This window comes from Artemia sp. Qi Xiang Cuo, chromosome 13, assembly GCF_049724085.1.
Source record: "Artemia sp. Qi Xiang Cuo chromosome 13, ASM4972408v1, whole genome shotgun sequence".
Classification (NCBI taxonomy): domain Eukaryota; kingdom Metazoa; phylum Arthropoda; class Branchiopoda; order Anostraca; family Artemiidae; genus Artemia; species Artemia sp. Qi Xiang Cuo.
Window position 1 is genome coordinate 30,092,218 of NC_142806.1, and position 25,333 is coordinate 30,117,550.

Below are 25,333 nucleotides of genomic sequence, written 5' to 3' on the forward strand. Positions count from 1 at the left end.
TTTTACTGATAAACTCTTTTCAAGAGGATCGGAACATTTTCAAAATTTAACATCAAAATATCTCCAGGATTTGGAAAGTCCAGGAAACTTTTTATTCCCCATTTGAGTCTGTAATCTCCCATTGTCCTTACTGTGCTCCTTGAGACGACCATCGAAATAATCCATATAAAGGGGATAGAACACAACCTTGTTTAACTCCTGATTTAATACAAAACCAGCTACCAACCTCATATCCTACCTTAACCGCAGCAGTGTTACTCTCGTACATAGCACTAATTACTTTAATCTATTTGTCTGGCATACCATACAAGGAAAAACCTTTACTAAAGCTCTTCTATCAACAGAATCGAACGCTTGCTCATAATCTATAAACTGAGGACCAAAGGTGTTTGAAAACTCAGGCACTTTTCAATTATTAGTCTAAGAGTGAGAATTTGGTCGACACATCCTTTTCTTTTTCTAAAACCGCACCGTTCTTCTCTTAAAACTTTGTTTACGGCATCTCTCAGTCTAAGAAGTATCATATTACTAAGTAATTTAATACCTACAGAGACGAGACTAATGCCTCAATTGCTACCACACTCACTTTTATCACCTTTCTTATAAAGTGGCTTAATTAAGGTTTTCCTAAAATCGTTAGGTACTTCTAATGACTGGAAAAGGGTACAGAAAATCTGCAGCAGCAAGTGCCGCCATGGCTTCTGACTCAAATAGTGATGTTTAATGTCGTGTTTTTAATCTTTTCTGATGTTTAGCTTCTGTAGTATATATTAGTTGCAACCTCAGATAACTCAAAGTTTATAAAGCCAGTTCCAGTTTTAAAAATAAAAGATGATTTAAAAATTAGTGAAAGACATGGCCTCAATTGTACCATTTGTGGGGATATATCAAACTCGACCTTACAAGGTGAGTGGAGTACCTTTTAAGGGCATTTTGGAGAAAAATATTGTTTCCAAATTAAAATCTCCAGTAGGTGTTAAACCAGACCATAACCCTCAAAGTCATTTCTTTAATCAGTCTCGATTTCAAAAGAATTTTTTTTCCGGTATTGTTTTTAGGCGGTAGCTTATATTAGGGAGGGCTACAGGAACAATCCTCCCCTCTATCGAGATCTTCATAAAAGGGAAAAGGGGATTTTTATGCAAACTATTAAATGGAAAATTAGGTCTCAGCAACTGCTTTCCGGCAATATGCTGTAAGAATACAAGGTTAAAATGCAATTTTAGCCCCTGATTTGTATTAAAATCGTCATTTGGGATCAATTTCTAGAGATGCTATAAGTGGTCGTAAATGGCCGAAACGACTTTTGTTGGCCTGTAGTAAAATGTTTCTGTAATAATATATGTTACTCCGAACAATTTCGTACTGTCAGGAGTAATGTACTGTGTTAGAAGAGAAAGAAAAACAAAGAAATGGAGAGAGAAACGTGTTACGCGAAGCGTAACACGCGGAAAAAAAATTTTGGATATGGTACAATTTTTTTGTCTTTTATACATTTTTCATGCAATTTGTGGTACATTTTGTTTTGAGGTGTTGGTAACACTGCTCAGGCACCAATTGACAGATTTCAGCTTTACTGCAAACAACTTTAGCCTAAAGTTTGTTTCCAGAAAATTTTTATATGTTAGATTGAGATACTTGATGATTATTTTCCATTTTTTTTTATTCAAAATTGACAGCGTAATAATCGGTATCACCGCCAATCAATTACCATATACAAAAAAAAACGCTTATGAGCGAAACCTTGTTCTTTGCTTTTGGGCATTTCCGCACATTTTAAGTTCAAGTCCTACTCTTTAATTCAATTCCCAAGGTAAAACAGCTGTGTAGAAGAATCAGCGGTTCCTTCTTCTGAAGAAGGTCTAACATGAATAAAACGAAAAGTCACAAATTACCTGGTTGTAAGCTGTCCTCAAGAGATTCGACTCCATTTACAAGAACTGCAGCATCGTAAGCATACTTGTAGACTCCTCCCAATTCGTAGCTCCTTGTACCTCCTGTGGGCAGTGACCAAGCTTCAGAATTATAGTTATCAAGTGATTAGAAAGTTATTAAGCGACAGGAAAGGTTCAAAATACAAAAGCAGGCCTGAAAGCTAGTTTTGTTTCTATTTTTATTCTCATTTTTCTTCTTTTTTTTTTTTTTTTTTTTTTTTAAGTGAATAAACCCCAGAATCTTTTGAAAAATTAGGTCTTCTGCCATTAATTCTGTTACGAACAACAAAAAAATTCTGGATGAAAATCCATAATTTGAAGGCAGTACCAGAAAACTTGTCTAATTAACCAACAGACTTCCATCGTCTTTTAGTTTTACTTTACTCGGGGCCCAAAATTAGAAAAAGAACACAAGGAACCAACACTGATTTTAACAACGAAAATACCTTAATTGGACATTTAGACTTGAAATAGAGCAGACTAGGCTCCGCTACTTTTCTTTTTTATTTGAGCTAAAAAAAAAATTCGATATCTTTTTTTTTAGACATTCATTTCAAAGCATTCGATGCAAGCTGTCTCCCTTTATAAACTCTTTTTTTTCTTTTCTTTAATAAAATTAAGGTTGGTTCTAATCTGTGAAGCATCGAATTTGGAAAAACTTTTTTCTTTAAGGAAAATGTTGGTCCTTCATTTGCTTTGTTTCCTTGTATCAGATTAGAAAACAGATCATGTTCCAATTCTGTAAGTTTTGGTAGACAAGAAGGTTATTCTGGCATCGTCTTCGAAATCACAAGTTATCAAATAAGCTTTTTTTTTACATTAATGTTAGAAAAATACATAGTTTTTTCTACTGATTCTGGATACTGTTTAGACATCTTAACTACCTTTTTGCAAATTATCAAATCACAATTTCAAAGATACATAGTTATTACTATAAAACCAACGTTCATTTTAACATTTCCTTGACAAAAATTTTAAGTTAGCAGTCACGTCCATCGATCAGCGAGCTTCTCGAGACAATCCTTTTTCTTATTTCTCTGGAGCTATTTATGTTTTTTCAGGAAGAATAAGAGACGGTGCTGATGAAAATAATAACGTCAAACCTATCGCGTGTATTTTCGAAGTGTTAAGTATAAGCATTAATTTTAAAACAAAATTAAATTTATCTAGCGCATTCTTTATTTTGAAAGAGAAAACATGGGCATTTCTTCTTAGTGAAATTTTGTATGCCAAAAATGAGTTCGACAGTTTTAGATGCCTCATGTATGACAAGCTAATTAAAGCATGGGTGCCCATATGCGGGGGGGGGCAGAGGGGGGTTCCAGCGTCCCCCCCTGGCTGAATGATTCTGCCTTATATTTTATATTTTTGTTTTGAGATTTCTATTATACGGCATTGGAAGTGTCGATAAGACCAGGTAAGCCCCCCCCTAAAATTCAGCTTATGGGCACCCATGAATTAAAGTCACATTAATGATATCTATGAGAAGCAAAAGACTGCCCCTGCTTCAGACTGTTCCGAAGCTTGGGATTTTGTTCCTCAAGTGGGATTTTGTTTCTCAAGTTTGGGATATTGGGACAAGTATAGCCTATATTAACAAGACTCTAAAAAAGTAGGTGCTTTATAAATATTTTTCCTTTTAATGTGTTTTGGTTTTTTTAAATTAAATTTTTCAAAGCTAATCTTGGGATATTGGTAAATTTTCAGTGCTCTGGTGAAATATGAATCAATTACAGAACTTGTTCTTTTCTTACTTTGCCTGAATATGTATTCCACGCACCACATGATTTATTAATATTTCATATTAAAGTAAAAGGATCCTTTAAGGTTTGATTACTTTTTTTCCAAATGAACTAGTTGCATAGTATAGGCCTACGTAATTGCACCTGGTATCGTAATATAAAATCATAATAATTTGCAAAAGGAACTCAACATGCCTTAAGTAAAAAAAAAAATATAAAAAAAAATTCTTTTTGTATCCAGAAAAATAATGTTTAGAAATAGAATTTCCGCATTCAGTCACATGACTATTTTTCTCGACTTATCGGTCCCGTTAAATCGAATACAAATGGACCGCTTTCAGACCTAGAAAGAGCAACCATCACCTAAGCTAAATTTACTTGCAAAAAAACAAATGTTATGATTATCGGACCACCTTCAACCTGTTCATATAGTCTTTGTCATAAAACAAAAAATAAATAAAAAACATCTACTTCAACAATGAGAAGCATTAACTTTATCTGAGTAAAGCAAGTAGACAGAATTAATTTTGTAAAGCAAAAGAGTGCTTCTACCATGCTCGGCTCTATAATAACAAAGTTAATAGCAATAACGAAATAAAGAAAGAGAAAGGAAGTAGAGAAAGAACTTTTTTGAAAATAAAGAAAGGAAAAAGTAAAATTTTGGTTTTGTCTACTTGTTTTCCTTTTCAAACTTTTGGTCTTTTTTTCTTCTCATTGTTTACTGTCATGAGGAGAAAGAGCCAGTATATTGATCATTTATTAAACCTCAAAGACACTGCTTTCTGAAGCTTTCCTCGTAGATATACCTATTTCTACCCTCACTTTTAAGAGGATTCGATACCTTAAACATCATTTTGTGAGCCTCAAAGTCAGCTGATTGTCTCAAAGGGTTCATTAGTGGATTATCCTGGGGGACTACTTATCATTGAAACCTATTGGTTATTTGTAATTTGAATATGAAATTCGTTTGAAAAGACAATGGAATTGTGTCGGCAAAGTATTCAATCAAAGTGGGCTTTACCCCAAAAACTTCGAAGAGTTGTCGATGACAGTTCTTTTGATGTGATTTTCGGCATTTTCCAGCAGGTATACTAGAATGTTTTTAGGGACAACACTTTTCCTAAATTTCAAAATGAAAATTCTGCCCTGTTTGATACAAAAAAAAAGTCTTCCTAATGATATCAATTCTCTAAAACTAAGTATCTCTATCTCCGGCATAAAGCAAGAGAAGTTACATAGTTTTTCTAAAATTTCAGGGAAAGTAGATGTCGGCTTTTAGTTTTCTGGCGTTTATTCGGATCGCTTTTCCAAGCTCTACAAGTTATAACAAGACCACCCAATCGATTCTAAATAGTTTGGCCACACAAACTAAAAAAGTTTATAATGGACAAGAAATGCTGATTCTGTGTGGTATTGAATTCCCTTAAACCATAAATAGACTAAAATTGATTGCGAAACATAAAATCTTCTGTAAAAAGGGGATTTATTTCCCAAGAACTAAAAATTGAAGAAGTGAAAAAATTGAAAAAGAGAAAAAAATGTGGCTTCAACTGCCTTACGAAAACAAGTCATTTAATCACGAACAGATTGACACCCTGAAAAAAAGGCAACGCAGCATAATTTTCTACCTCTTTATTGCATTTTAAATGCTTAATAAGTTTCTGGTTATTTTTAACCTCATCATCGATTCCAATGCCGCCAAAGGGGTGTTCAAGGACCTTTAGTCCAGCCTTTCTTCTGGAGGAACAAGGAACTTAGCAGGCACCAAATTTGAATATAAAAACGTGCATGAGAAATCACCATAAAATGAGCGAAAATATACATAATTATCGAGCACTAGAAAGAATAACTTTCATGATTGCAGTAGCAAAAAACAATCAATGCCATGAATTGGCAGTAAACTGGGTAAAACAACTAGTGATTGAGTGAGCAAAATTGCGTAAGAACCATATTTTGTTCCTCTTGTTTTTTTACCGTTTTAGCTTCTCAAACTTTATTCACATTTCAATAGAATCCTCATTTTATTCTGATTCTTAAAATTTCCCTTTTATTACTTTTTTTTTCACATCAAGAACGGATATTAAATTCAATTTAATTCTTTTGACGCAAAGATAAAAATATTCTAGACTCGACGCACTTTCAGTGGCCTGGAAGCTTTATTAAAAGGTCAGTTCTAAACCTTGAGGGTATTCACCCAGTCTTGCTTCATCCTGTGATTATGTGAGCAGAAGAAATGTGTGATTAACACAGTGGGGATCAAAAAATAGTTTATGTTTGAATTTTTACAAGCGAAGAGCATTGTGATATTTATAGAACTAGTTTCCACTTTTTTTTTCGGTTTGACGGTTCAGTGATGTAATACTGCACAAAAACTTTGCAAAGACCTTTTAGACTTCGACCCGCAACTTAATGATTTATCTTTTTATTGACTGCAAAATTTATCAGGGAAGGAGGAGTGCCCCCCAGTCTTGACATATCTGGTCCAAAGATCTATGATGAAGGTTAAAAACTCAACTTCAAAAAATACCAGATAAAGAACATTTGGATGGTAAAAATGTACAACTTTCTCCATTTACGTGACCATTATGTTTATAGAAACAGATATTTGACGCATCAATTGGATTCAATGAGCCAAATTAGTAACAAAATTGACCTAACATTAAAGCAAAAAGGTGAAATTTCCGTTCGGGCGCTGTGGAACAGGAAAATTTCAATGTGAGACTTTAAACATGCTTCTTCTAAGAATTTACTTGGTGATTCTTATAGTTTGTACTTTGCCCCATACTAAACATTCTGAATGCCCAATATTGAACTGATCTGCTCATAATTCACAGATATAGTATTTCCAGCACCATCGCCGAAGAAAATTAGAAGAAATGTTTTCATTTACTGAAAATTTTAAATCCGTAGCGCACCAACAGAGAATTTTCGTGGGTTTGGAGTTCTTTCATCATTAAATTAGGATTTTAATAATTTAGGATTGGATAATATCACTTATGGTCCAACCTATAATAAGCTTTCAAATGTTTTTGGCGTGCTGACTACTGTTTGCTATGTTTTCAGTAATATCTATTGACAGGAGTCCTGTTTAGGAGTTACGTTGAAATAAAGTTTTAAAATTAATTTACTTGAATAAAAGCAAAAATTCCCTATAGATTTGAAAATGACATCCGCTGAACATTTCAAAATTTGAAACGATGCTTACAAACACTGTCATGGTAGATAGGCTATATGAATCTAGATTGAGATGCAATGTATTACATTTTGAAATAAAATGATAGAAAAAATGAAAAGGTTCTGGATAATTATAGTTTCGCTAGATAGAAACACCTTGCGTCACTTTTGAAACAATTTTTGCTTTGGTAGCCAATAAATGGACAACTGAAAAAAAACATTTCAAATGCAGGAAAATTCCATGATCAGCCTCAGCAAAAGAGCTTCTTTATTAACTAAATTACTAATCCAGATCCATCTTTTTTAACCAGTCAATTGATTTACTGTTAATAAAAAACTAAAAATAACCAAAACTATAATTCTCAAAATATCTTAAAATAGTAATTCCTAAACTAAAAATCTCTATCTATAAAAGCTGCAATTACAAAGTAGATATTATGATCATCGAACCCTCAAGATCCAATCTAATATCGGAATTTAACAGCATTCACACATGGTCTTGCGTCTAAGTTAATTACGCAGTTTGTCTTGTCTAAGAACCAAGATCGGGACAGTTTCAAGCATTCAAGTTACACCTAATTGCAAAATTTTAACATTGGTCACATGCTTTTGGATCGATACTTTTTTCTTTTTTTACTGACTTTGCTGCTTATTGTAGCAACAGATCTTACGAAGAACACCCTCATAAAAGTTTTACATGGATGGGGAGGGGGAATAAAAATTTTGCTAGAAAGAAGGACTGAAGCTTGAAAAAAGCTTTTAGTACCAGAAAACTGCAGCGTTTTTTTCCACATGTTTTAATAATTGTGGACATTTTGAAATTTTGGTCATTCTTGGACCTTCTCTAAGATAATCTAACAGTAATGTAACAGGAAAAATGTTCCTAAAATTTGTAAAAATTATTTTTAAAACTTTTTGGGTAAAGAATAAAACGACAGAAATTTTGATACTCCAAGTAAATTTCAGGCGGGTGGGGGGGGGGGTACTAAAACTCCAAGTAATGATGATTATTTACGATGTAATTTTTCAATCCGGAGGGTTGCCGCAGTAATTTCACACAAATTTATTTAATAATAATCTAAGTCGCACAAAAAATATTTCGAAATTCTTGTAAAGGTCATTTGAGAAACATTTCTTGCGACCCCCAAGCGAGGGGTGATAGGGTTCCCTTAAATATTATAATTTACAAGGAACGTAGTGTTTTTGTTTATTTTTTTTTTTAGTTGACGAGAGTTTGGATGAATAGCAAGATGAATCTTAGAGCTAAGTTTGGGATATTAGAAGCAACAGTAGTTATATTGGGCAAGTATGACTGTATAAGAAATACCTGCTAGCTATTTCACAGGGGAATTGTCTAAAGACAGTTTTAGCTGCTCATTTGAATGACCTTACATCAACTAGCTGGTTTGAATGACCCAAAAATTAAGAGGGAAATCTACTTTTAGGCAAGCGAGCTGGGGCCAAAGGCAAAACAGAACGTTTTCGAATGGGTAGAGAGAAGCTCATAAAAAAAGGGTAAATAGACTAAGGGCACAAAAAAACAAAGGACAATTATTCATCCAGAAAAAAAAAACGAAAAAAGGCTTTTTTGAATACCTACCTAAATAAGAATACAAATTTTCTGTTTTAGAACAGTTTAAGCATCAGGGTTTTTTGTTCTAAACACAATTTTGCTGGTTGAACAGTGAACCTTACGTCCGATACAAAACAGAATCAAATATTAACCCTCAAGAAGAAATTTTATTCATCAAACGGCGGGAAACCTGCCTGCCGATGCTAAATGTTACTCCTGTGGCCAGTGAGAGCCTAGTTTAGGCCATCTTTCTAGGTTGAATGCTTTCTAGATAACTTTGTCGGAGAGTGATCCATACCTTCAGAGACAAACAACCCCTCTCCTCCTCCATTGTTTAGAACAATAAAAATTAATGACATTGAAGCTTAGTCGGAAAGAGGAAGAACATACGACTATGTTACCACTCCAATCTAAGCCGTTCCTAGGGTTAGTAGTGCCCGGGGAAAAACTGATTACAGCGCCCCAAGCCTCCCCTCCCGATTCAAATATAAGCAAAAAAGCCGAACCAAAGTGATAAATTTTATCTAAGTGGGCCACCCCCGAGCCATGCCTCCCCAGTCATGGCACCCGAGGCAGCTTCCCCGGTTCCCCTCCTTCTTTGAGCGTCTTTTACTTCAATGTTAATACTGTGCCTAGCATTAAAGAGGATTTTACCTTAGAACTGCTGGTGAGTCCCCTAATCTCTTTTTTTTCTTTTCTTTTTTTCGTTAATAAAAAAGCCGTGCTTTAATTATAAATTAAATTAAAACACAAGTTTTTTCAACTGAATGTAAGGAGCAACATTAAACTCAAAACGAACAGGAATTAGTCCGTATATGAAGTGGTTGCCTCCTCCTGAATATCTTGCTCTCCATGCTAAAGTTTTTAGCTTTTTTTAAAAAAATCTTCCTATTCTAATTAAAAGACCATTGTGTTTCAGGAGTCGTTCTAAAAAAATTGGGACTATGAAAGTCGTTCTGTTATATAGTCGTTCTAGGAAAAATTCCCTCCTCTGAAGAGAAACTCCTCCGTGGAAAGTTCCTCCCACGAAAAACACACCCCATCCCTTAAAACTCCATCCTCGCTTAACACCCCCCCCCCTCCGAAAAATTACTTGCAGACAATTCAGCCTGAAAAATTATCCTTAGCATACATTCATTTGAAAACAGACTTTAAGCTCCAACTGTTTTTCCTGATCACTCCAGGATATCCCCCCTTTCATGGAATTTTTTTTCCCGGAAATCAAAACACGCTGAAAATTGTCCCCGGAGAAATCCCCCGGAACATCTCCACATGCAAAATAGAGCTGGCAAAGAGAAAGTAATACAAATCAAAATAATTTCTTATAGGAATTCTGTCAATCCCCCCGGTTTAAAATTTCCCCTGGTAATCGGAAATTTTCCTCCCCACGGAAACCAGCCCCAGGCACACCCCCTCCCCCGTAAAATGCCTGTATTATTCCCAATAACAAATACTATACATAAATAATGGACAAGTTTTGTAACTTAAAAACCTATCCCCAGGGGCTGTGGGAGGTCAAGTCCAAAGGCATGGTTTTGGGACCTTTCAACTATGCTGAACAAAATGGCTATCTCAAAATTTTGATCGAAAGATTTTGGGGAAAAGGGCACTAAAAAGAGCACTAAAAATTTTTAATTTCCGTTCAAGTGAGCCCTTTCTCGATGTTCTAGGACGATCGGTTCGATACGATGATTCCTGGGGGAAAAAAAAATAAAAAAAAAAAAACACACATTCGTGATTTTTCTTCAGTCGAAAAATACAATTGATATCCAAATTCCATTTTTTAGAGTTTTGGTTACTATTGAGCCATGTCACTCCTTACTTTTGTTCGTTACTGTTTGATAATAGGAAATTAGAGACGTAAAAGATATCCTAAAAAATTAATTATTCTTGACGCATTATCTATCTTTTCGCATATTATTCTTGCACCCTAGGCATGGAATCGTAATTCAGATAAACTCTTAATTTTTGGCATTATAATAGTTCAGATAATCCCTGCACTAAATGTCTTATAAATCCCTGCTCAAATTTGTTTTACTCTGTATAATTCTTTATTGATTCCGCCTCAGTAATACATTAGTCACATACATAATATATCACATTTATATTAAAGGTTTTATTTGCGAGCAGGAAAGAAAATCCGGCTTAGCTTTCCATTGATATTCGCTACTAACGGAAAGCTTCCAGAAAGTTGTATTACTCGCGAGAAGACAAGAATTGGCTAGATCTGGAAAGTCTTTCTGTCAAGTAGTGTTAGCGCTAGATTCAAATAATTACGCTTATGACTTTAAACAGTTTTTTATTTTGTAATCAATGACTTCAGGAAATGACTAGTATTTTTAAATAGTAAATTCTTGACTAAGATCAATTATCCTATAATACTAGTTTATCAAGAAAAATTCATAACGACAATGAAAGCTTTGTGAATATTCAAATAGCCTGTTAATTTGCAGGTGTGTGTGGGTAAAGTATTTGGATGGGAAGGCGTCATAACATCTAACCGTCAGGACTTCGACAAAATCCGTCATAACATCGACAAAAAAAATCCTTCGGAACTACTAACCGTCAAAAGATCTAAAATTTTTAAACTTTAGTTTTTTGGGGTTTAGGGTGGGGGAGGAACCTAGGTTATGTTAGGTTTTTTATAAATGCTATGCTTTACCCCCCCCCCCCTGATGTGCAAATATATAGCCGAAATCATGGGCGCCCACAGGCTGAATTTTATGGGGGAAGGGGCTTACCGGGTCTAATTGGCACTTCGTTTTGTGCTTATAGGTATATCAAACTGACAATCCACAGTCATTTGTTTTTTGTTTGTTTGTTTTTTTCAGTAAAAAGCCTATGTTATGTTCTGGTCTTGAGAAGGCATGGGGGTTGTCAGCCCTAGTAATGTTAATTTTTGTTCGTTTTGAGTTTCATTTAATTGTTGATAGTGGATTGTGGTAGTTTTGCGCTTGAAAGATCATTTTACTTTATATTTGCCCTTTTTTTACTTAATAGAGCTCTACTTTTCTTTGAAAACTTATTCGGTAGAAAAAGTCTTTTTTAATTAATACAAATATATAACACCTTCATTCAGCCAGGGGGGGGGCTGGAGCCCCCCCCCCTTGCCCCCCTTATGGATGCCTATGGCCGAAATTTGTTCTGAACTATTATATATATATATATATATATATATATATATATATATATATATATATATATATATATATATATATATATATATATATATATATATATATATATATATATAATACATACATATATACATATATATATATATATATATATATATATATATATATATATATATATATATATATATATATATATATATATATATTACTATTATATAAACTCATAATTTTTTTGTCGATGTTATGACGGTTAGTGGTTCTGACGGTTAGTCGAAATGGTAGCACCCCTAACCTAAACTACTCCCGCCCTTAATGTGCAAATATATGGCCCAAATTATATAAATATATAAACAAAAGGTAATAGTTCGTTAGGATTAACCTAACTTCACTTCTTGGGTGTGTTTTGCTTAATTAACAAGTCCCCTTGTTATTTAGTCGTTATTCCCGCATATTTTCATAAACCGGTCTTCTAAGCCAGCTTCGCTTTCCATTTAGCGACTGGCACTTTCTTGTCACTAAGACATGGTTTATCGCGAATAACGCAATAACTTCATTTAGTTAACTATGCTTTTTTCTCCTTTTATTTTTATTTTTAGCGCATGCTTAATAAAGAAAAGACTTTCAACGGAATAATACAAAAAGAAAAATAATTTGTATTTATTAAGTTGTCGTGTTAGATGAATTCACTGGAAAGATAAAGACAAAGAAATTTTGAAACGTAAAGAAGATATGATATTTAGGGAAAACTTCGTAAAAAAATTATACTGTAGAAACAGTTCATGGAGTTATTTTCCAGTAATACTTATCTTTTAAAGAATATAATTTTGTGATTAACATATTTTCATATATAGACGATTTTCATATGAACAAAATTGTAGGATAGAAACAAAAGCTATAAGGACGAAATCATGGAAGTTGGCCGTATTTATAAAAATATAAGCTATTTGTAAAATATAATAATAAAAAAAATTTGGTTAATATTAGCAAAATATGTTAAATGTAAAAAGCTATTTGTTGGCCACATTTGGGAAAAATGCTTTGTCTTATCTTTGTTAGACCAGAAGCAAATTACAGTTATGGTCAAAGGTCACGAGATAAGATTTATTTCCACAAAATAACGATGATAAGCCCGGATAAGCCGAATTGACGCTTCAGAGTCAAACTTCAAAACAAACACAAAAACAGGTCAAAACAGAATATTACGATATTTTACACTTATGGTGAATATACACCTCCCAACTTTAAAACAGAGGCTTACCTGAAAAAATAAACACAGAAAACAAAATTCCAGAAACCCACATTGTCACCGGTCGTCTTAAGATTTCACTAGATCTTCCCTAATTCGGTGCTCGTCTCTTTAGATATTGCTGCCAGAAACACTTGGAGATAAGAAAAGGCAAAGAAGAAATGCTCTTCCAAGGATTTCTAGTTAGAAACTAGACTCCGAACGAATTGGTATTATTGTAAGAAACTACCTGTAAAATATACAAAATATGAACGAGCATTTTTAGAAACAACTTTTGTAATTGCGAGAATTTGGACAAACAGATCCAAAACCATTTTGACATTTTATTGTCTAACAATTAGGTTTTTTTTATAAAGTTAGCATATTGTGACACACCCAAAATAATACTTCTATTAATTTTGTGAGTTTTTTCCATCTTCAGGTTATGATGTTAATGAAAAAATAACGTCAAATCCACTGTTTAAAGTTTTGAACCCAGATGCAGCGCTTTTTAGGCAAACATTAATGAATCAAGGCCTCTTTTTATATCTTGCAAACATTTTATTTTTCTTTAATTTAAAATTTTATGGATGTGTTCATTTATTCTTTTTTGTTCTTTTTCTTAGCTTAATGGTAAGAATGATTTAGACTGGAGACAGTTCTGGAAACCTATTTTCAAGATTTTAACACTGTATTGAAAAACTTCTGACTTTGAAATATTGACGAAAGTATATTGTTCTTCTAATAAGAACTATTGAAGGTAATGTTTATTCGGATAAGGGCTGGTTAAATTAAATAGGTTGAATGCAATAAAGATAAAATAGATAGCAGTAGAAAAGGCTGTCAACAATTGGTGAGCGTACCAAAATTTGGAAAAATCCAATAAAAGTCGTGAACAACTAATTTGCACTACTTAAAAGTCAAACTAAATCTTTAAGCTTTCGGTTACTATGGGCCATGGTCACCTTTTATTCGGTTGCAGCTATTGTGGAAATTCAAGCAATTTAGCACTAGCGCAAGTCATCCAATCAAAATTTTCAGATAGCCATTTTGTTCAGCATAGTCGAAAATCTGATAAATATTTCATTTAGGAAGACTTAATCCCCCACAGTTTCCGGGGGGGGGAAGGGCTATAAGTTATGAACTTTGTCCATTGTTTACATATAGTATTGGTTAATGGGAAGTATACAGACGTTTTCAGGAGGGATTTCTTTCTGGTGGGGGGAGGGGTCAGAGGAGGGGGTTACGGGGGAGGATATTTGCATGGAATATGTTTCCTTGGGGGAAGGGACATTTCTATAAAGAGGGCGCCGGATTTCCCAGCATTATTTAAGAAGCGATCGGAAAGTAAATAAAAAACAAGTTTTTTCATCTGAAAGTAAGGAGCAAAATTAAAACTTAAAACGAACAGAAATTATTACGTATATGAGGGGGTTCTCCCCTAGTCAATACCTCGCTCTTTATGCTAAAGTTTTTTAATACTTTTACAAGAGCTATCTATTCTAATAAACCGGCCTTTGTGATTCGGACAAAATTAAAACTTTAGCGTAAAGAGCGAGGTATTGACTAGGGGGCAAACTCCCTAATATACGTAATAAAACATACGACTATAGAAGTTCGTAGCGTAAGTTAATTAGTAATTTACGTCAGAACAAAATTTCGAGAAAGCCATTTAGCAAAAAAAGTAAAATTAATATGCAAAATTTGTTTTAATTATGCATGTGCGGTGACCCAAAATCAAAGCTGCATTAATTCAAAAACATTCAGAAATTAAATAAAAAAAAACAAGTTTTTTTTAACTGAAAGTAAGGATCGACATTAAAACTTAAAACGAACAGAAATTATTCCGTATATGAAAGAGGCTGTCCCCTCCCACCGCCTCGCTCTTCACGCTAGAGTTTAACTCTGTCTCACAACTTTATTTTCTTAAACAATAAAAACTTTAGCGTAAAGAGCGAGGCGTTGAGGAGGGGACAGCCCCTTTGATATACTGAATAGTTTCTGTTCGTTTTCAGTTTTAATTTCGCTCCTTACTTTCAGTTAAATAAAACTTGTTTTTTTTTATTGAATTGCAATCAGACATGATCAAAATGTCATCGTAAAGCCCTAGCAAAGCTGTGCTTGGCATACTGTGAGTAGTGTAGCTGTAATGATAGAGAGCGGGGCCCTACCCTTTTTGCATGTATCAATGAAAGGTAGCGGACAGTACTCCTTTATAGTGTCAATTAAAGGTAGCATACAGGTAGGACATTACTGTATCAATTAAAGAGAGAAGAGAGGTATATAGATGTTTTATGTTTATGGATGTTTTATGTTTATGGATTTTTATTGCTCATTGTACTGGTGTTAAATATCATCTTTCTGTTAAAAGTCATGACTGTTTTCATGCATTGATGGTTTTTTTTTTTGTATGGATGTTTTATTTTATGGATATATGGTTTTTAATAGTAATTCAGGCTGTTATGGATGTTTTATTGTATGGATATATGATTTTTAATGGTTTTTCAGGCTGTTATGGATGTTTTAATGTTGGACATGATTCTTCATTGTAGCATGATTATAGGAGTTGACGGTTTTACTCTGACATTGAGCGTGGATACAAAAAGTCCGAAAGCGAGTTAGCATCTCAGTCAATAAGTTGAATTTGATTAGTTTACATTGTTTCAAATTGGAAAAATAAACTTTCAAATATTATGAAATTGAGTGGTTTCACACTATTATACTTCGAAGGAGTTGACAGTGATGTTCAGAAGACAAGGGGCCCCAATATAGCAATAGTAATTGCAAATGATTGCCGACTAACATTTGAGTGGGATGAGGATGTTTCGCAGGTACGTTATACCGTTGAGTAAATTTAACTCAGACGAAAAATTATGCTTAGCCGCAAAATTGAATATAATGTATTTATCACGACTACAGCATGGATTGAATGCTATTATGAAGCACATTAAGGAAAATGGATTGACTCACCTAACGCAAAGAGAGTGAAAATATATTCCTTTATTACATTTCTGACAATAAAAATGTTGTTTTTATAATACTTTTTTTGATTAGACACTCTAGATGATCGTTTACTCCACTTTCTCTTTCTCTCTATGGTGGGTGGTGGTGGTGTCCAAGAGGTATTGAGATTGTGCACAAAGTGAAAACTTGCAATTATTATTTTAGCCTATAGTTGGTAGTGGGAGTATCAAGAATGATTGGATTGGAGAAACAGAAGATCTTACGGAATCTAGTCAAATTGGAAAAATGTTTAGTGTTAGATGATGACTTTTTGGAATTATCTCTTCAACGGAAAACATTTTCTCTAGAAATACTTAACAGTATAATGGGAACTGATTCCCCATCTTTGGACTATTGTATGAAGCTTATGCGTTGTGAATCAAATGAATTTACTCAATTTATTGATATATTAATTGAAACCAAACAAGATGACATTATGATTCTGCTTTTAACCACTACCTAGAAAGTCATTCTTTAAAACAGTAGGAAATAAGTTTTTGTGACGATACTCGATTACTCCTCCTCCTCCTCCTCCTAGAAGACAATATTTTTTTTATTGATTTTGAGTCAGTTTCTTTTTGGCAGTGAGACGGACAACATCGAAAAAAAATGTATCATACATGTTCACTATGTTTATATACATTGGGCAGCTGGTCATCATGTGAGAACTGGACTACGGTTGATGAATATAATGAAAAGTGTAGACTATGCAATCCGTGTAAATTGCATAAAGAATATGCTGTACAAATTAAGGACTGTAATACATGTTTTGAAGAGACTTGTGACCCTCATCCAAATGGGTATCTATGCTCCAATTGCCATTTTGATAAGTATGACCAGTGGCAAAATACTTACCCTGGTATGACTGGAAAAAACCATAAACGTGACTTCAGTTTATTTCTAAGCGATTGGTATCGTGATGGATTTAAATTGTTTTGGGAAGAAGAATTTGGACCATATTTCAATTGTCAAAATATCAAGAAAGTATGGTTTGTGCGTCATCGTTGTGAGGACAATGCTAGTAATGATTATAAACCTATCGATTTTTATTTGGCTGCGACAGAAAGTGATTCTTCATATGAGAATATTGTGTGCGACATTACTTCAAATAAACAGATATAAATAGGTGAGTTTTTCAATATGAATCGTAATAATATCATTGACTCACAAGAAGATTTAATAAAAATTAAGTAACAATATATTGTGGAAAATGTGACCCCGACTTTGCACAACAGGATCAGTACAAGTTGAGTCCAAATCATCTGCCACTACTAATCATTGTCAACGACGACTATGATGATGAGAATCTAAATGACTATGAAGAAGAAGAAATCTATACAATGAAGACAAAAGACTTTTTTTATAGTGCATAAATATTTTATTAATAAAAAAATTCACATACATTTTCAAAACACTTTATTCTTAGGGCACTGAAATCAATGTTATACAGTTCTGAGAGGGTATTTTCTACTAGAAAATCATTCAAACGTGGACTGTGTACATAAATGTTGAGAAATTCACTGAAAGTATAGTCACGACATCGAAAAATGAAATAAAGTAATGCAAGAAAACCACAGCTTTTGGTTGATAAATCTTGTACTCGCATACGATTTTGAATGATTGTTTTCCCATTTCTTTCAATGTAGTTTTTGATGTGTGGTGTGTAGAATGCATATGGTAGACCAAGAGGATCAAAAAATGCTATATTCTTTGCTGTTTGATAGATGCATAGCCAATGAAACGTCTGCACAGTTGATGGACTACTATTAACAATTATACTGGTTTAGTGAGCAGTATGAATATAATCAAGGAAATCTGAAGATATACAATATGATTTATATTTGGACATAAAAGGATCCATATTAAATAAATTGATTATTTGATTGGTGTTCATGGTGCCAAGTCTAAAAGAACACTACCATCGGGGGTAATTTCCCAAAAGGTTTCAAATTGATTGAGTGAGATTAATGTTACACTCTCTGTCAATGGTTTGTCAAAGTTACACTCTAATCGTACAGTACCCGTTCGGAAAATACTCATATCTTGAGTACAAGACAAGTCCAAAACAATGATACCATGACTTTTTGCGAACACTGAATCGGTTATATCATTTTCATATAGTTGAGAATCTCGATCTAGGGATTGCATTGTCAATTCATATAGGGTCTTATAGGATTTTGCAAACGAAAAAATGTAGAGAGGAATTCCATTTACTTTACATATAAGAGGAGAAAGTTCAGATAGTTTAAATTCATGTGGTGAACCTGTCTATGATCCTATGGCACTGGCACTTTTTACAAAAGCCAAGGCAAGTTTCGAAGGAATTCCACCATTGATAAATGAAGAATCGGTGTAGGTACTTGATCCAGTGGCAATATGACGTTGATTTGCGATTGTGTGAGGAACGAGCAGTTTGATATTATTTCCAGAGGCTCTTAGTTTTTCAATTGCCAAAGCAACAGAACTCATAACCTGCTGTTTTCGCACATGAAGTATTGCCGAGGTGAGATTGACATTAGCATCGGGTGCTGCATCAAGTGTTTTTCTCAATATGAAATTGGACGGTGCAAGTTGTAACTTTATATCAATTTTAATATTGGGGGGCATCCATTGGAATATATTGGATATTTCATGATTGAGTCTACCAACTAAATGATACTCCTTGCTCACTGCCCAAGTGAGTTCACCGTCAGTATCAACATTTGATCTATAGTCATAGCCCATTAGCAGACCTCTCAGTTTCTTATAGTCTATTGGAGTCATCAGCCTAAATTGTATGTAACTAGCATAATTTGATAGATTTTTGCTAGTGCTCACCAATGTTCCATTTATGTAGACACATATTCGTTTAAATAAATTGTGTAGTGTACCATTTTCATAGGATAGCCCATCGACGTTGGAGGGAGGTAAATTGTCAGACTTTTTCCTCATCACAACTTTTAAATCAATAAATGTGGATGATAAATCTATGAAGTAGTCTTCATTGGAATAAATTTGAAAATGCATATTTTCAGAGAGGGGTTGCTGTGGATAGAATTGCTCATAGTACCCGTGTTTTACACTGACATCCACACTTTCTGCATTGAAAAGATTTAGAGATGTGATAACAGTGGGATGAGATTCCTTGTGGGGTAGATATGCCATCTAGGAAAAGAAATCCTTTTTCGATATGAAAAGTTTTCTTCTTGGTTTCTTTTTCTTAGTCTTACTTTTCTTTGATAAGAGTGATGATGATGATGTCTATCGCTTCTGACCTGAGTAGAGACTGATGAGTGCTGAGATGTTTTTCCTCCTTTTAAAACCTTTTCCACTTTGTCGTGATTTCAAACGCTCGCCAAGGGATCGTACACTGGACCTGACATTTTGTAAAACACTTTCTTTAAAATCCATCCCAGACCCCCAATCGTGTAGCTTAGAGGATGCAAAATCTGCAGCAACCGGCGTAATATATTTTTTAGCCAGCGGTAATGCAGAGCAAAACAGCTTAGAAAACCAACTGCCAAGACCGTAGCCCGACATTGACGAACGGCCTTTATAATAGTCCATTCCAAGACCCAATTGTCGTGGTTGGAGAGCAGTAACATAGCAATTAATATCAGGAAATACAAATATATTTTTTTATTAGCCATTTTGTTGTTGCCAAATGGGTCGAAAATAACATGTAATCACGGCCAAACCTTTTGTTATTGCTAGAAGATCACCTAATTCACTTCTTAGTGTTAACTGACAGAGTTCCAAATACGAAGTGTTTACAGGAACATACTGAAGATGCTTTATATTATAGTGATGAACATGTTCATGGGTTGTTTTTCGTTCAAGAACACGTAGGAGGGGGACATTTGAATTACCAACTCTCGATGTTTCCACAAAGGATGCATACAGAAATATGCAAGAGTCCATGGCGGGACCAGGTAGATAATCAAAAAAAATAACCTGATCTATCCCGCTAAAAGTGCCCGCCTTTTCCCTATTGATCTTAATCCGTTTGAAGCTTAGAATATTCCTCAGATTTTCTTTAGGATGAAACATTTTAGCGTTAACAGGGGAGGTAATGTATATTCTGTTGTGCTCCATTGAATGATAAGAATGTAATGTACCTTTCCTGCGATATGAGATTTTCTATTTATTGTACGACACAAATCCATCATACTACGATATTTCTTATATCTCAATGTTACATGGGGATATTCACTAGATTTAAGTGCTTCAACCCATTCATATTCGACAAAGAGTGACCAATCGAATGGTATAATTTTCATCCCATACACAAGATTCTTTCTCAGGATATCGTCGGCATTTTTGAAAATACAGTCGACGAGAGCCGCTTCATACTTTTCGTCATCGAATTTGATGACGGGGAAGAGTTTTGTCCGAAAATAACTTGTTTTATTCAAATCTTGTCAGAGAGGATCGGAAACTTTGAAAATAAAACATACATAAAAGTAACTGGACATTGTCCATGTCCTCGTTGGCTATCCACTAATCAAAATCAGAGTTATATCTTTGCCAACGAACAAGAAACGGCCTCATGTCCGTGGGATAAACAACCTTCACTTTCCTTTCATTCTGGTAGATTCCGCTGTTTTTAATTTTTGTAATTCATAAAAGCCGCCAAGAATCTCATCATCTTTCATGTCAAGTAGACGATACGTTATGGGTGTAGTGTCCAAGAGTTTGGAGACTTTAAAAAGTTCAGTGGACCATAAGTAATTACCCTTTTCAAAAACATTAGTAGTTCGATTGATTCGAACAGTATCACCAACATGGAATTTCTTCTTTTTCTTCTCATTACCAACACCACCATTGGAATATTGTTTAAGAAAAGTGTCAAATGTATTGACATCATGATGAAATTCTGTTGGGGTTGAGTTGGACAGGGATCGATGTGGACGTTGATTATAAATCAACATGATCTTATCCAAATTATGAATAAAAGCAGCAGTATTTTTCGATGTGTAATATCTTGAAATTAAAAGTCAAACAGTTCTTATCAGCCGTTCGGCCAATTCCGCCTCTATTGGACTATGAATATGATAGAGCATTGTATTATATTTCAATAGAACTTTCTTTACATGAGGATTAACAAATTCACTACCCCGATCCATTTGAATCTTCTTATGCCAATCCTGTTCAAGGATGATTTCAAGAGCTTTAGCAACTTCATCACCTGTCTTTGACCGCAATGGAACGGCATAAGCATAGCGACTAAAACACTGATTGCAAGTAGAAAGAACTTGTATGGGTGATTGTCACGTCGTTGAAGCTCATCCAGAGTCAAAAGATTTTCTTGTAATATTTTTAATGGGAAAAAGGCTTTAGTTTTTCGATATTGATTACCGCGAACTCTACGATTACGATGTAGAGTGTAACTTGATTCATTCTGTAGATACTCTGCCGCCCGATTCTTTTCAAGTCCAGTGACTTGAGCAAGTATGGTGGGTGAACTTAATCTTCCCACTTTACCAAAATTCTCATAAACATATTTCAATGCTTCAACCATTTTAAACGTAAACGCGTAGTTAAGTGTCCACTGCCCATTTGCATACTAGCAGGTGATGGTGAGGGGGATGCAGTGATAATAAGACGTCTTCGCTTGACTCCCCTACTCATAACTCTATTCAAATCATTTCCACTTGGCGTGCTAGTATTTTCCGAAAATGATTTAAAAACATCTTTTGATATTTCACTAAATTCCTTTAATCGTTTTAAAATATGTTTATTGGCAATAAAGCTTTTGGGAAAGTTTGATGAGTTTAAAAATTTATGTAGATAGCTGTCGAATGAAACAAGTCTTTTACGATTCGTGAGTAAATCAGATAATAAATCTAGTAGAATACAGGTCTTGCAATGGATTACAACTTGATTCCCATTAGCATCAATTTGAACATGTTAGCTGTCATTGAGATATGTCAAGAGTCTTTTACACTGTTCACGATAGGAATGTGGCATTAGATCTGCAACACTTGTCATAACTTTAGACAAATCTTCTTCTTTTGGTATTATATGATGACGATGATGATGATGGAGTCATTTCTTTATTGTGATCAATGACATTTACTTTGAGTGGTCTCTCACGATAGGATTTATTTTTGTCCACTCGGCGAAGTGCATTTTGAAGCAAAATTAATTTTTCATCGTCGGCAATTGTCTCATTGTTAATGAATTTATTGAGAGTGTCCTCCAAATGGTCCTTTGGCGAAAGGGCGAGTTCAATTGGAGTCAATTTATAGGGTCTGACCCTATTCTCAAGACAAAACAATTTACAAGTCCTGGAAGGATTGGAAGTAAAAGTGTAAAGAAGGTACCACCCTCTTGAAGAATTCATCTTCTTTTAAAATTGTTTGCTTTATTTTTGCTTGCTGTTGATGCTAGGGAGCGTACAAGGGAACGATGTTGCTTTGTATGTTGCTTAACACCTTCTGGAAGTTGAACATTGCCTTCAGTTAGATTTAAACAAAGTTCAGATACAAGATTAATGAATTCTCTGTCGACACCATGTTTGAGTATGGCCTTCCTAAGTCTTGCTTTTGAATTACCTAGGACGGTAAATAAATGTCGCTGTTCATGTAGTTTCTTCAGTGTCATGATTGCAACTAACGACCTCTTTTACTGTTCACCGGCAGATATACAATAATTTCATTGTCAAAAATATCGGTGACTACACGCAGATCCTCGGGTGTGTTCTGATTCAGGTCCAATAGAATATATCGGTAGGGTTTGGTGGTAGCCTGATTGTAGGCCGAGAGTAGGAATTTCGGTTCACCCGGATACACCTGTCTGTTTAACGTTCTGAGGGAACTGGAATCACGAACAACCCTGTAGATGATATAGTAGATGCAATTCAAAGCAAGAGTTCTCATACACTTGCTCTGATGAAACAGATTGTGTAGAACTAGGGTTACGGAGATCTGTTGAGGTCGGACAGTGAACAATTGTATCATCTCCTGAAACCATTCTTCAATGGACTCAGCTAGATCATCAATAATCAGTCAAGAGTATTATTCAATACTATTAATAATGTAAGGTCCATGCATGAATTTCGTATCCGGAGAAATAATTTCTATTCTATCCAAAGACTCTTGCCAACACCTTGGCAATAGTAATTTTTTGTTAGATTTTCTATAAACATTTTATCACGATTTTGAATTATTTTTTTTAAAAGTGTCGTTTTGCCGGACATTGATGGTCCGCAAAGAAATGATGTAAATGGAGTTTTAAATTGATACATAGTCCCCACTTGCATCGATGTCAAAACACAACTGACTGTACATTGTATCATTCCCTTGAATAAATAATAATAGTAATTTCCCTAATCAGATTCGAGAAGAAGAAAACATTTTTTAAGAATGATGCATGTTTATTATTTACAGAATAAAAACATCACTACAAAAATACTAAGCGATTTATTAATACACACGCACGTCAAAACATGTAAAAGGCAATATCATGTAATAAAATTCAAAACAACATTTTTCTTTTTTTATTTATTCAATAACAAGACACTAAAAAAGAACTTATCACAATTAAAAGGGATCCCCACCCCCCCCCCACCCCCCACACACCCCCGATCCCCGGAAGGGCACGGCGGCCGCTGGCGGCGGCCGGCCGAAGGCCGGAACCAGCCCTCCCCCTCACCCCCGGGGTGCAAAAAAAAACGATTTTGATCACATTTTTTATTTACAAAAAAAACATTCGACACTACCTTGCTATATATATAAAAAAAATTGCTGAGTTGGGGAAAAAACTACTGCTGAGTTGGGGGAAAAAACGAATGCTGAATTGGGAAAAAAATATCTATTAAAAAGAATCCCACCACCCAGCCATTTACTATTGAATTTTTTACCGACCGAGGCGATGTCTATAATATCGACATACACTTCGGGCAGAAGTTAGAAAGTGTCGGTGGGGTAGCACTGTCACACCATCCGCACACGCATAGACTTTATTCGACACGGGGCACATGGCTATTTTATCCACTAATATTGTGTAGTTTTTGAATTTTAAAGAGCGAATCGCCATGACTTTCGCCCTTGGAACTATACTATTTTCCACACAGTTTCTATATCCATTGATGTCGAAATTCTTATTCACGTAGTGTCTAGGCACCCGCTTGCAGACTTTTTTGATTACCTCGTTGTGTTTGCACACAGTACACCTTCGGACCTGCAAGCACACCACTGGAAATCAAGTCACTTCCCGTCTCTCATTTTAACATTAATAACTGATTTGGGGCCTGGCGCTTCACTAGCTCCGGGTAAATGGTCTCGTCCCAATTGGTAAAGTCCATTCGACAGCTAATGTGCGCGCCTTTTTCCAAATCTTCCAATAAATTCGCGGTTCTAACTTTTAGCAAAAGTGAATCGGTATCCCCATAATATACTTGAACTTCTCCTTCCCCCGGCTATTGGCGCCTACACACATCGTAAAAGAATGACAACATGAGTTTTTTAGATATTTCGGCTATTGCGCTGCCACCTGCAATATTTTTATTTAGAACTACGTTTCCTTTTTTTCTATTCAAGAGGACTATATCGGACTGTATAGTGGTGAATGATATGAAGTATGGATCAAGGATAGTTTAAGTACTTTATTTTGATTCAGTCACAACGTTACAACGACTTCGATTGCGTTCACTTTCGAATATTTTGCTGAAGGGCGAGTTCAAAATGAATTTAAAAATTTCCTATTCAACCTTCGTTTTCGCTTCGGAACGCTTACCGACAAAAGTGTCAATAAACGTTTTCAAATAGGGTTTTTGTATTAAATTGGAGGGCTCTATGTATCCTTGTGACGTTGAAACCGTTGGCTACCATCCACTGCAAAAGAATGTGATGTACAACGATATTCTCTTTCGGATGAAGGTCGGCGATAAGTCTTTGTTTTGAAGGTGTCCAGTGCATACCACCATCCTCTACCTTAGAATTTTTGTATGGACTCAAAGAGTCCCTAGTCACCTTGCATATTTTATATTGACAACACTGCTCGATGGTACTTGTGTATTATACAGAACACAGTCAAGTAGTAAAGCTATATCATTTTGATGAGTCTATTACTTTAAACTTTTTTAGCCTTAAGTCAAAAATTTCTATCTCTTAGAGTCCCCGCTTAATATTCTAACATTTATTTCATGTTTTAAAGCTAGCATTCCAAGAAAGTCTGGTCGGTACAGACAAGCATGATCTATATATGCAACGTCCTTCATTCTACTGCAGATAAAACGGTATTTTGATTTCGACATAGAAATTAAGTAAATTCAAACAAACACCTCTAGAAAGTCTGGTCTGATGATGTCACATTGTCCTGGTCGTAATCTAACCCTGTCATTGACCTAGAAAGAGGCTCGTGATCTTGTTCGTACACAGATTGTAGGCCTCTGATTGGCTGTCATCCTGTTCGTATCGTTATTCATACCGTTAGTAGGTCAATGACCTTGTTCGTATCGCGGTATTACCTCTTCTACTACTCATATAAGGTTTTTATGGAAGGCGTTGTCGCAGAAACTTCAAAACAGACTCATCGATTGGAAATTCAAAGGGCTAGAGCCC

At 34.8% G+C, this 25,333-nt stretch overlaps 1 protein-coding gene across 1 annotated transcript in view; it reads right to left on the reverse strand.

Moving 5' to 3' along the window:
- Window positions 1-25,333, reverse strand: part of LOC148945173 (microsomal triglyceride transfer protein large subunit-like) — a 68,100-nt gene that overhangs the window by 29,748 nt on the left and 13,019 nt on the right. The window contains exons 2-3 of the mRNA XM_089098965.1: window positions 12,819-13,035; window positions 1,896-2,015 (exon numbers count right to left, since the gene is read on the reverse strand). Coding sequence (XP_088955091.1) covers window positions 1,896-2,015; window positions 12,819-12,861 — 163 coding nt within the window. The 5' untranslated portion in view covers window positions 12,862-13,035. The remainder of the gene's footprint in view (window positions 1-1,895; window positions 2,016-12,818; window positions 13,036-25,333) is intronic.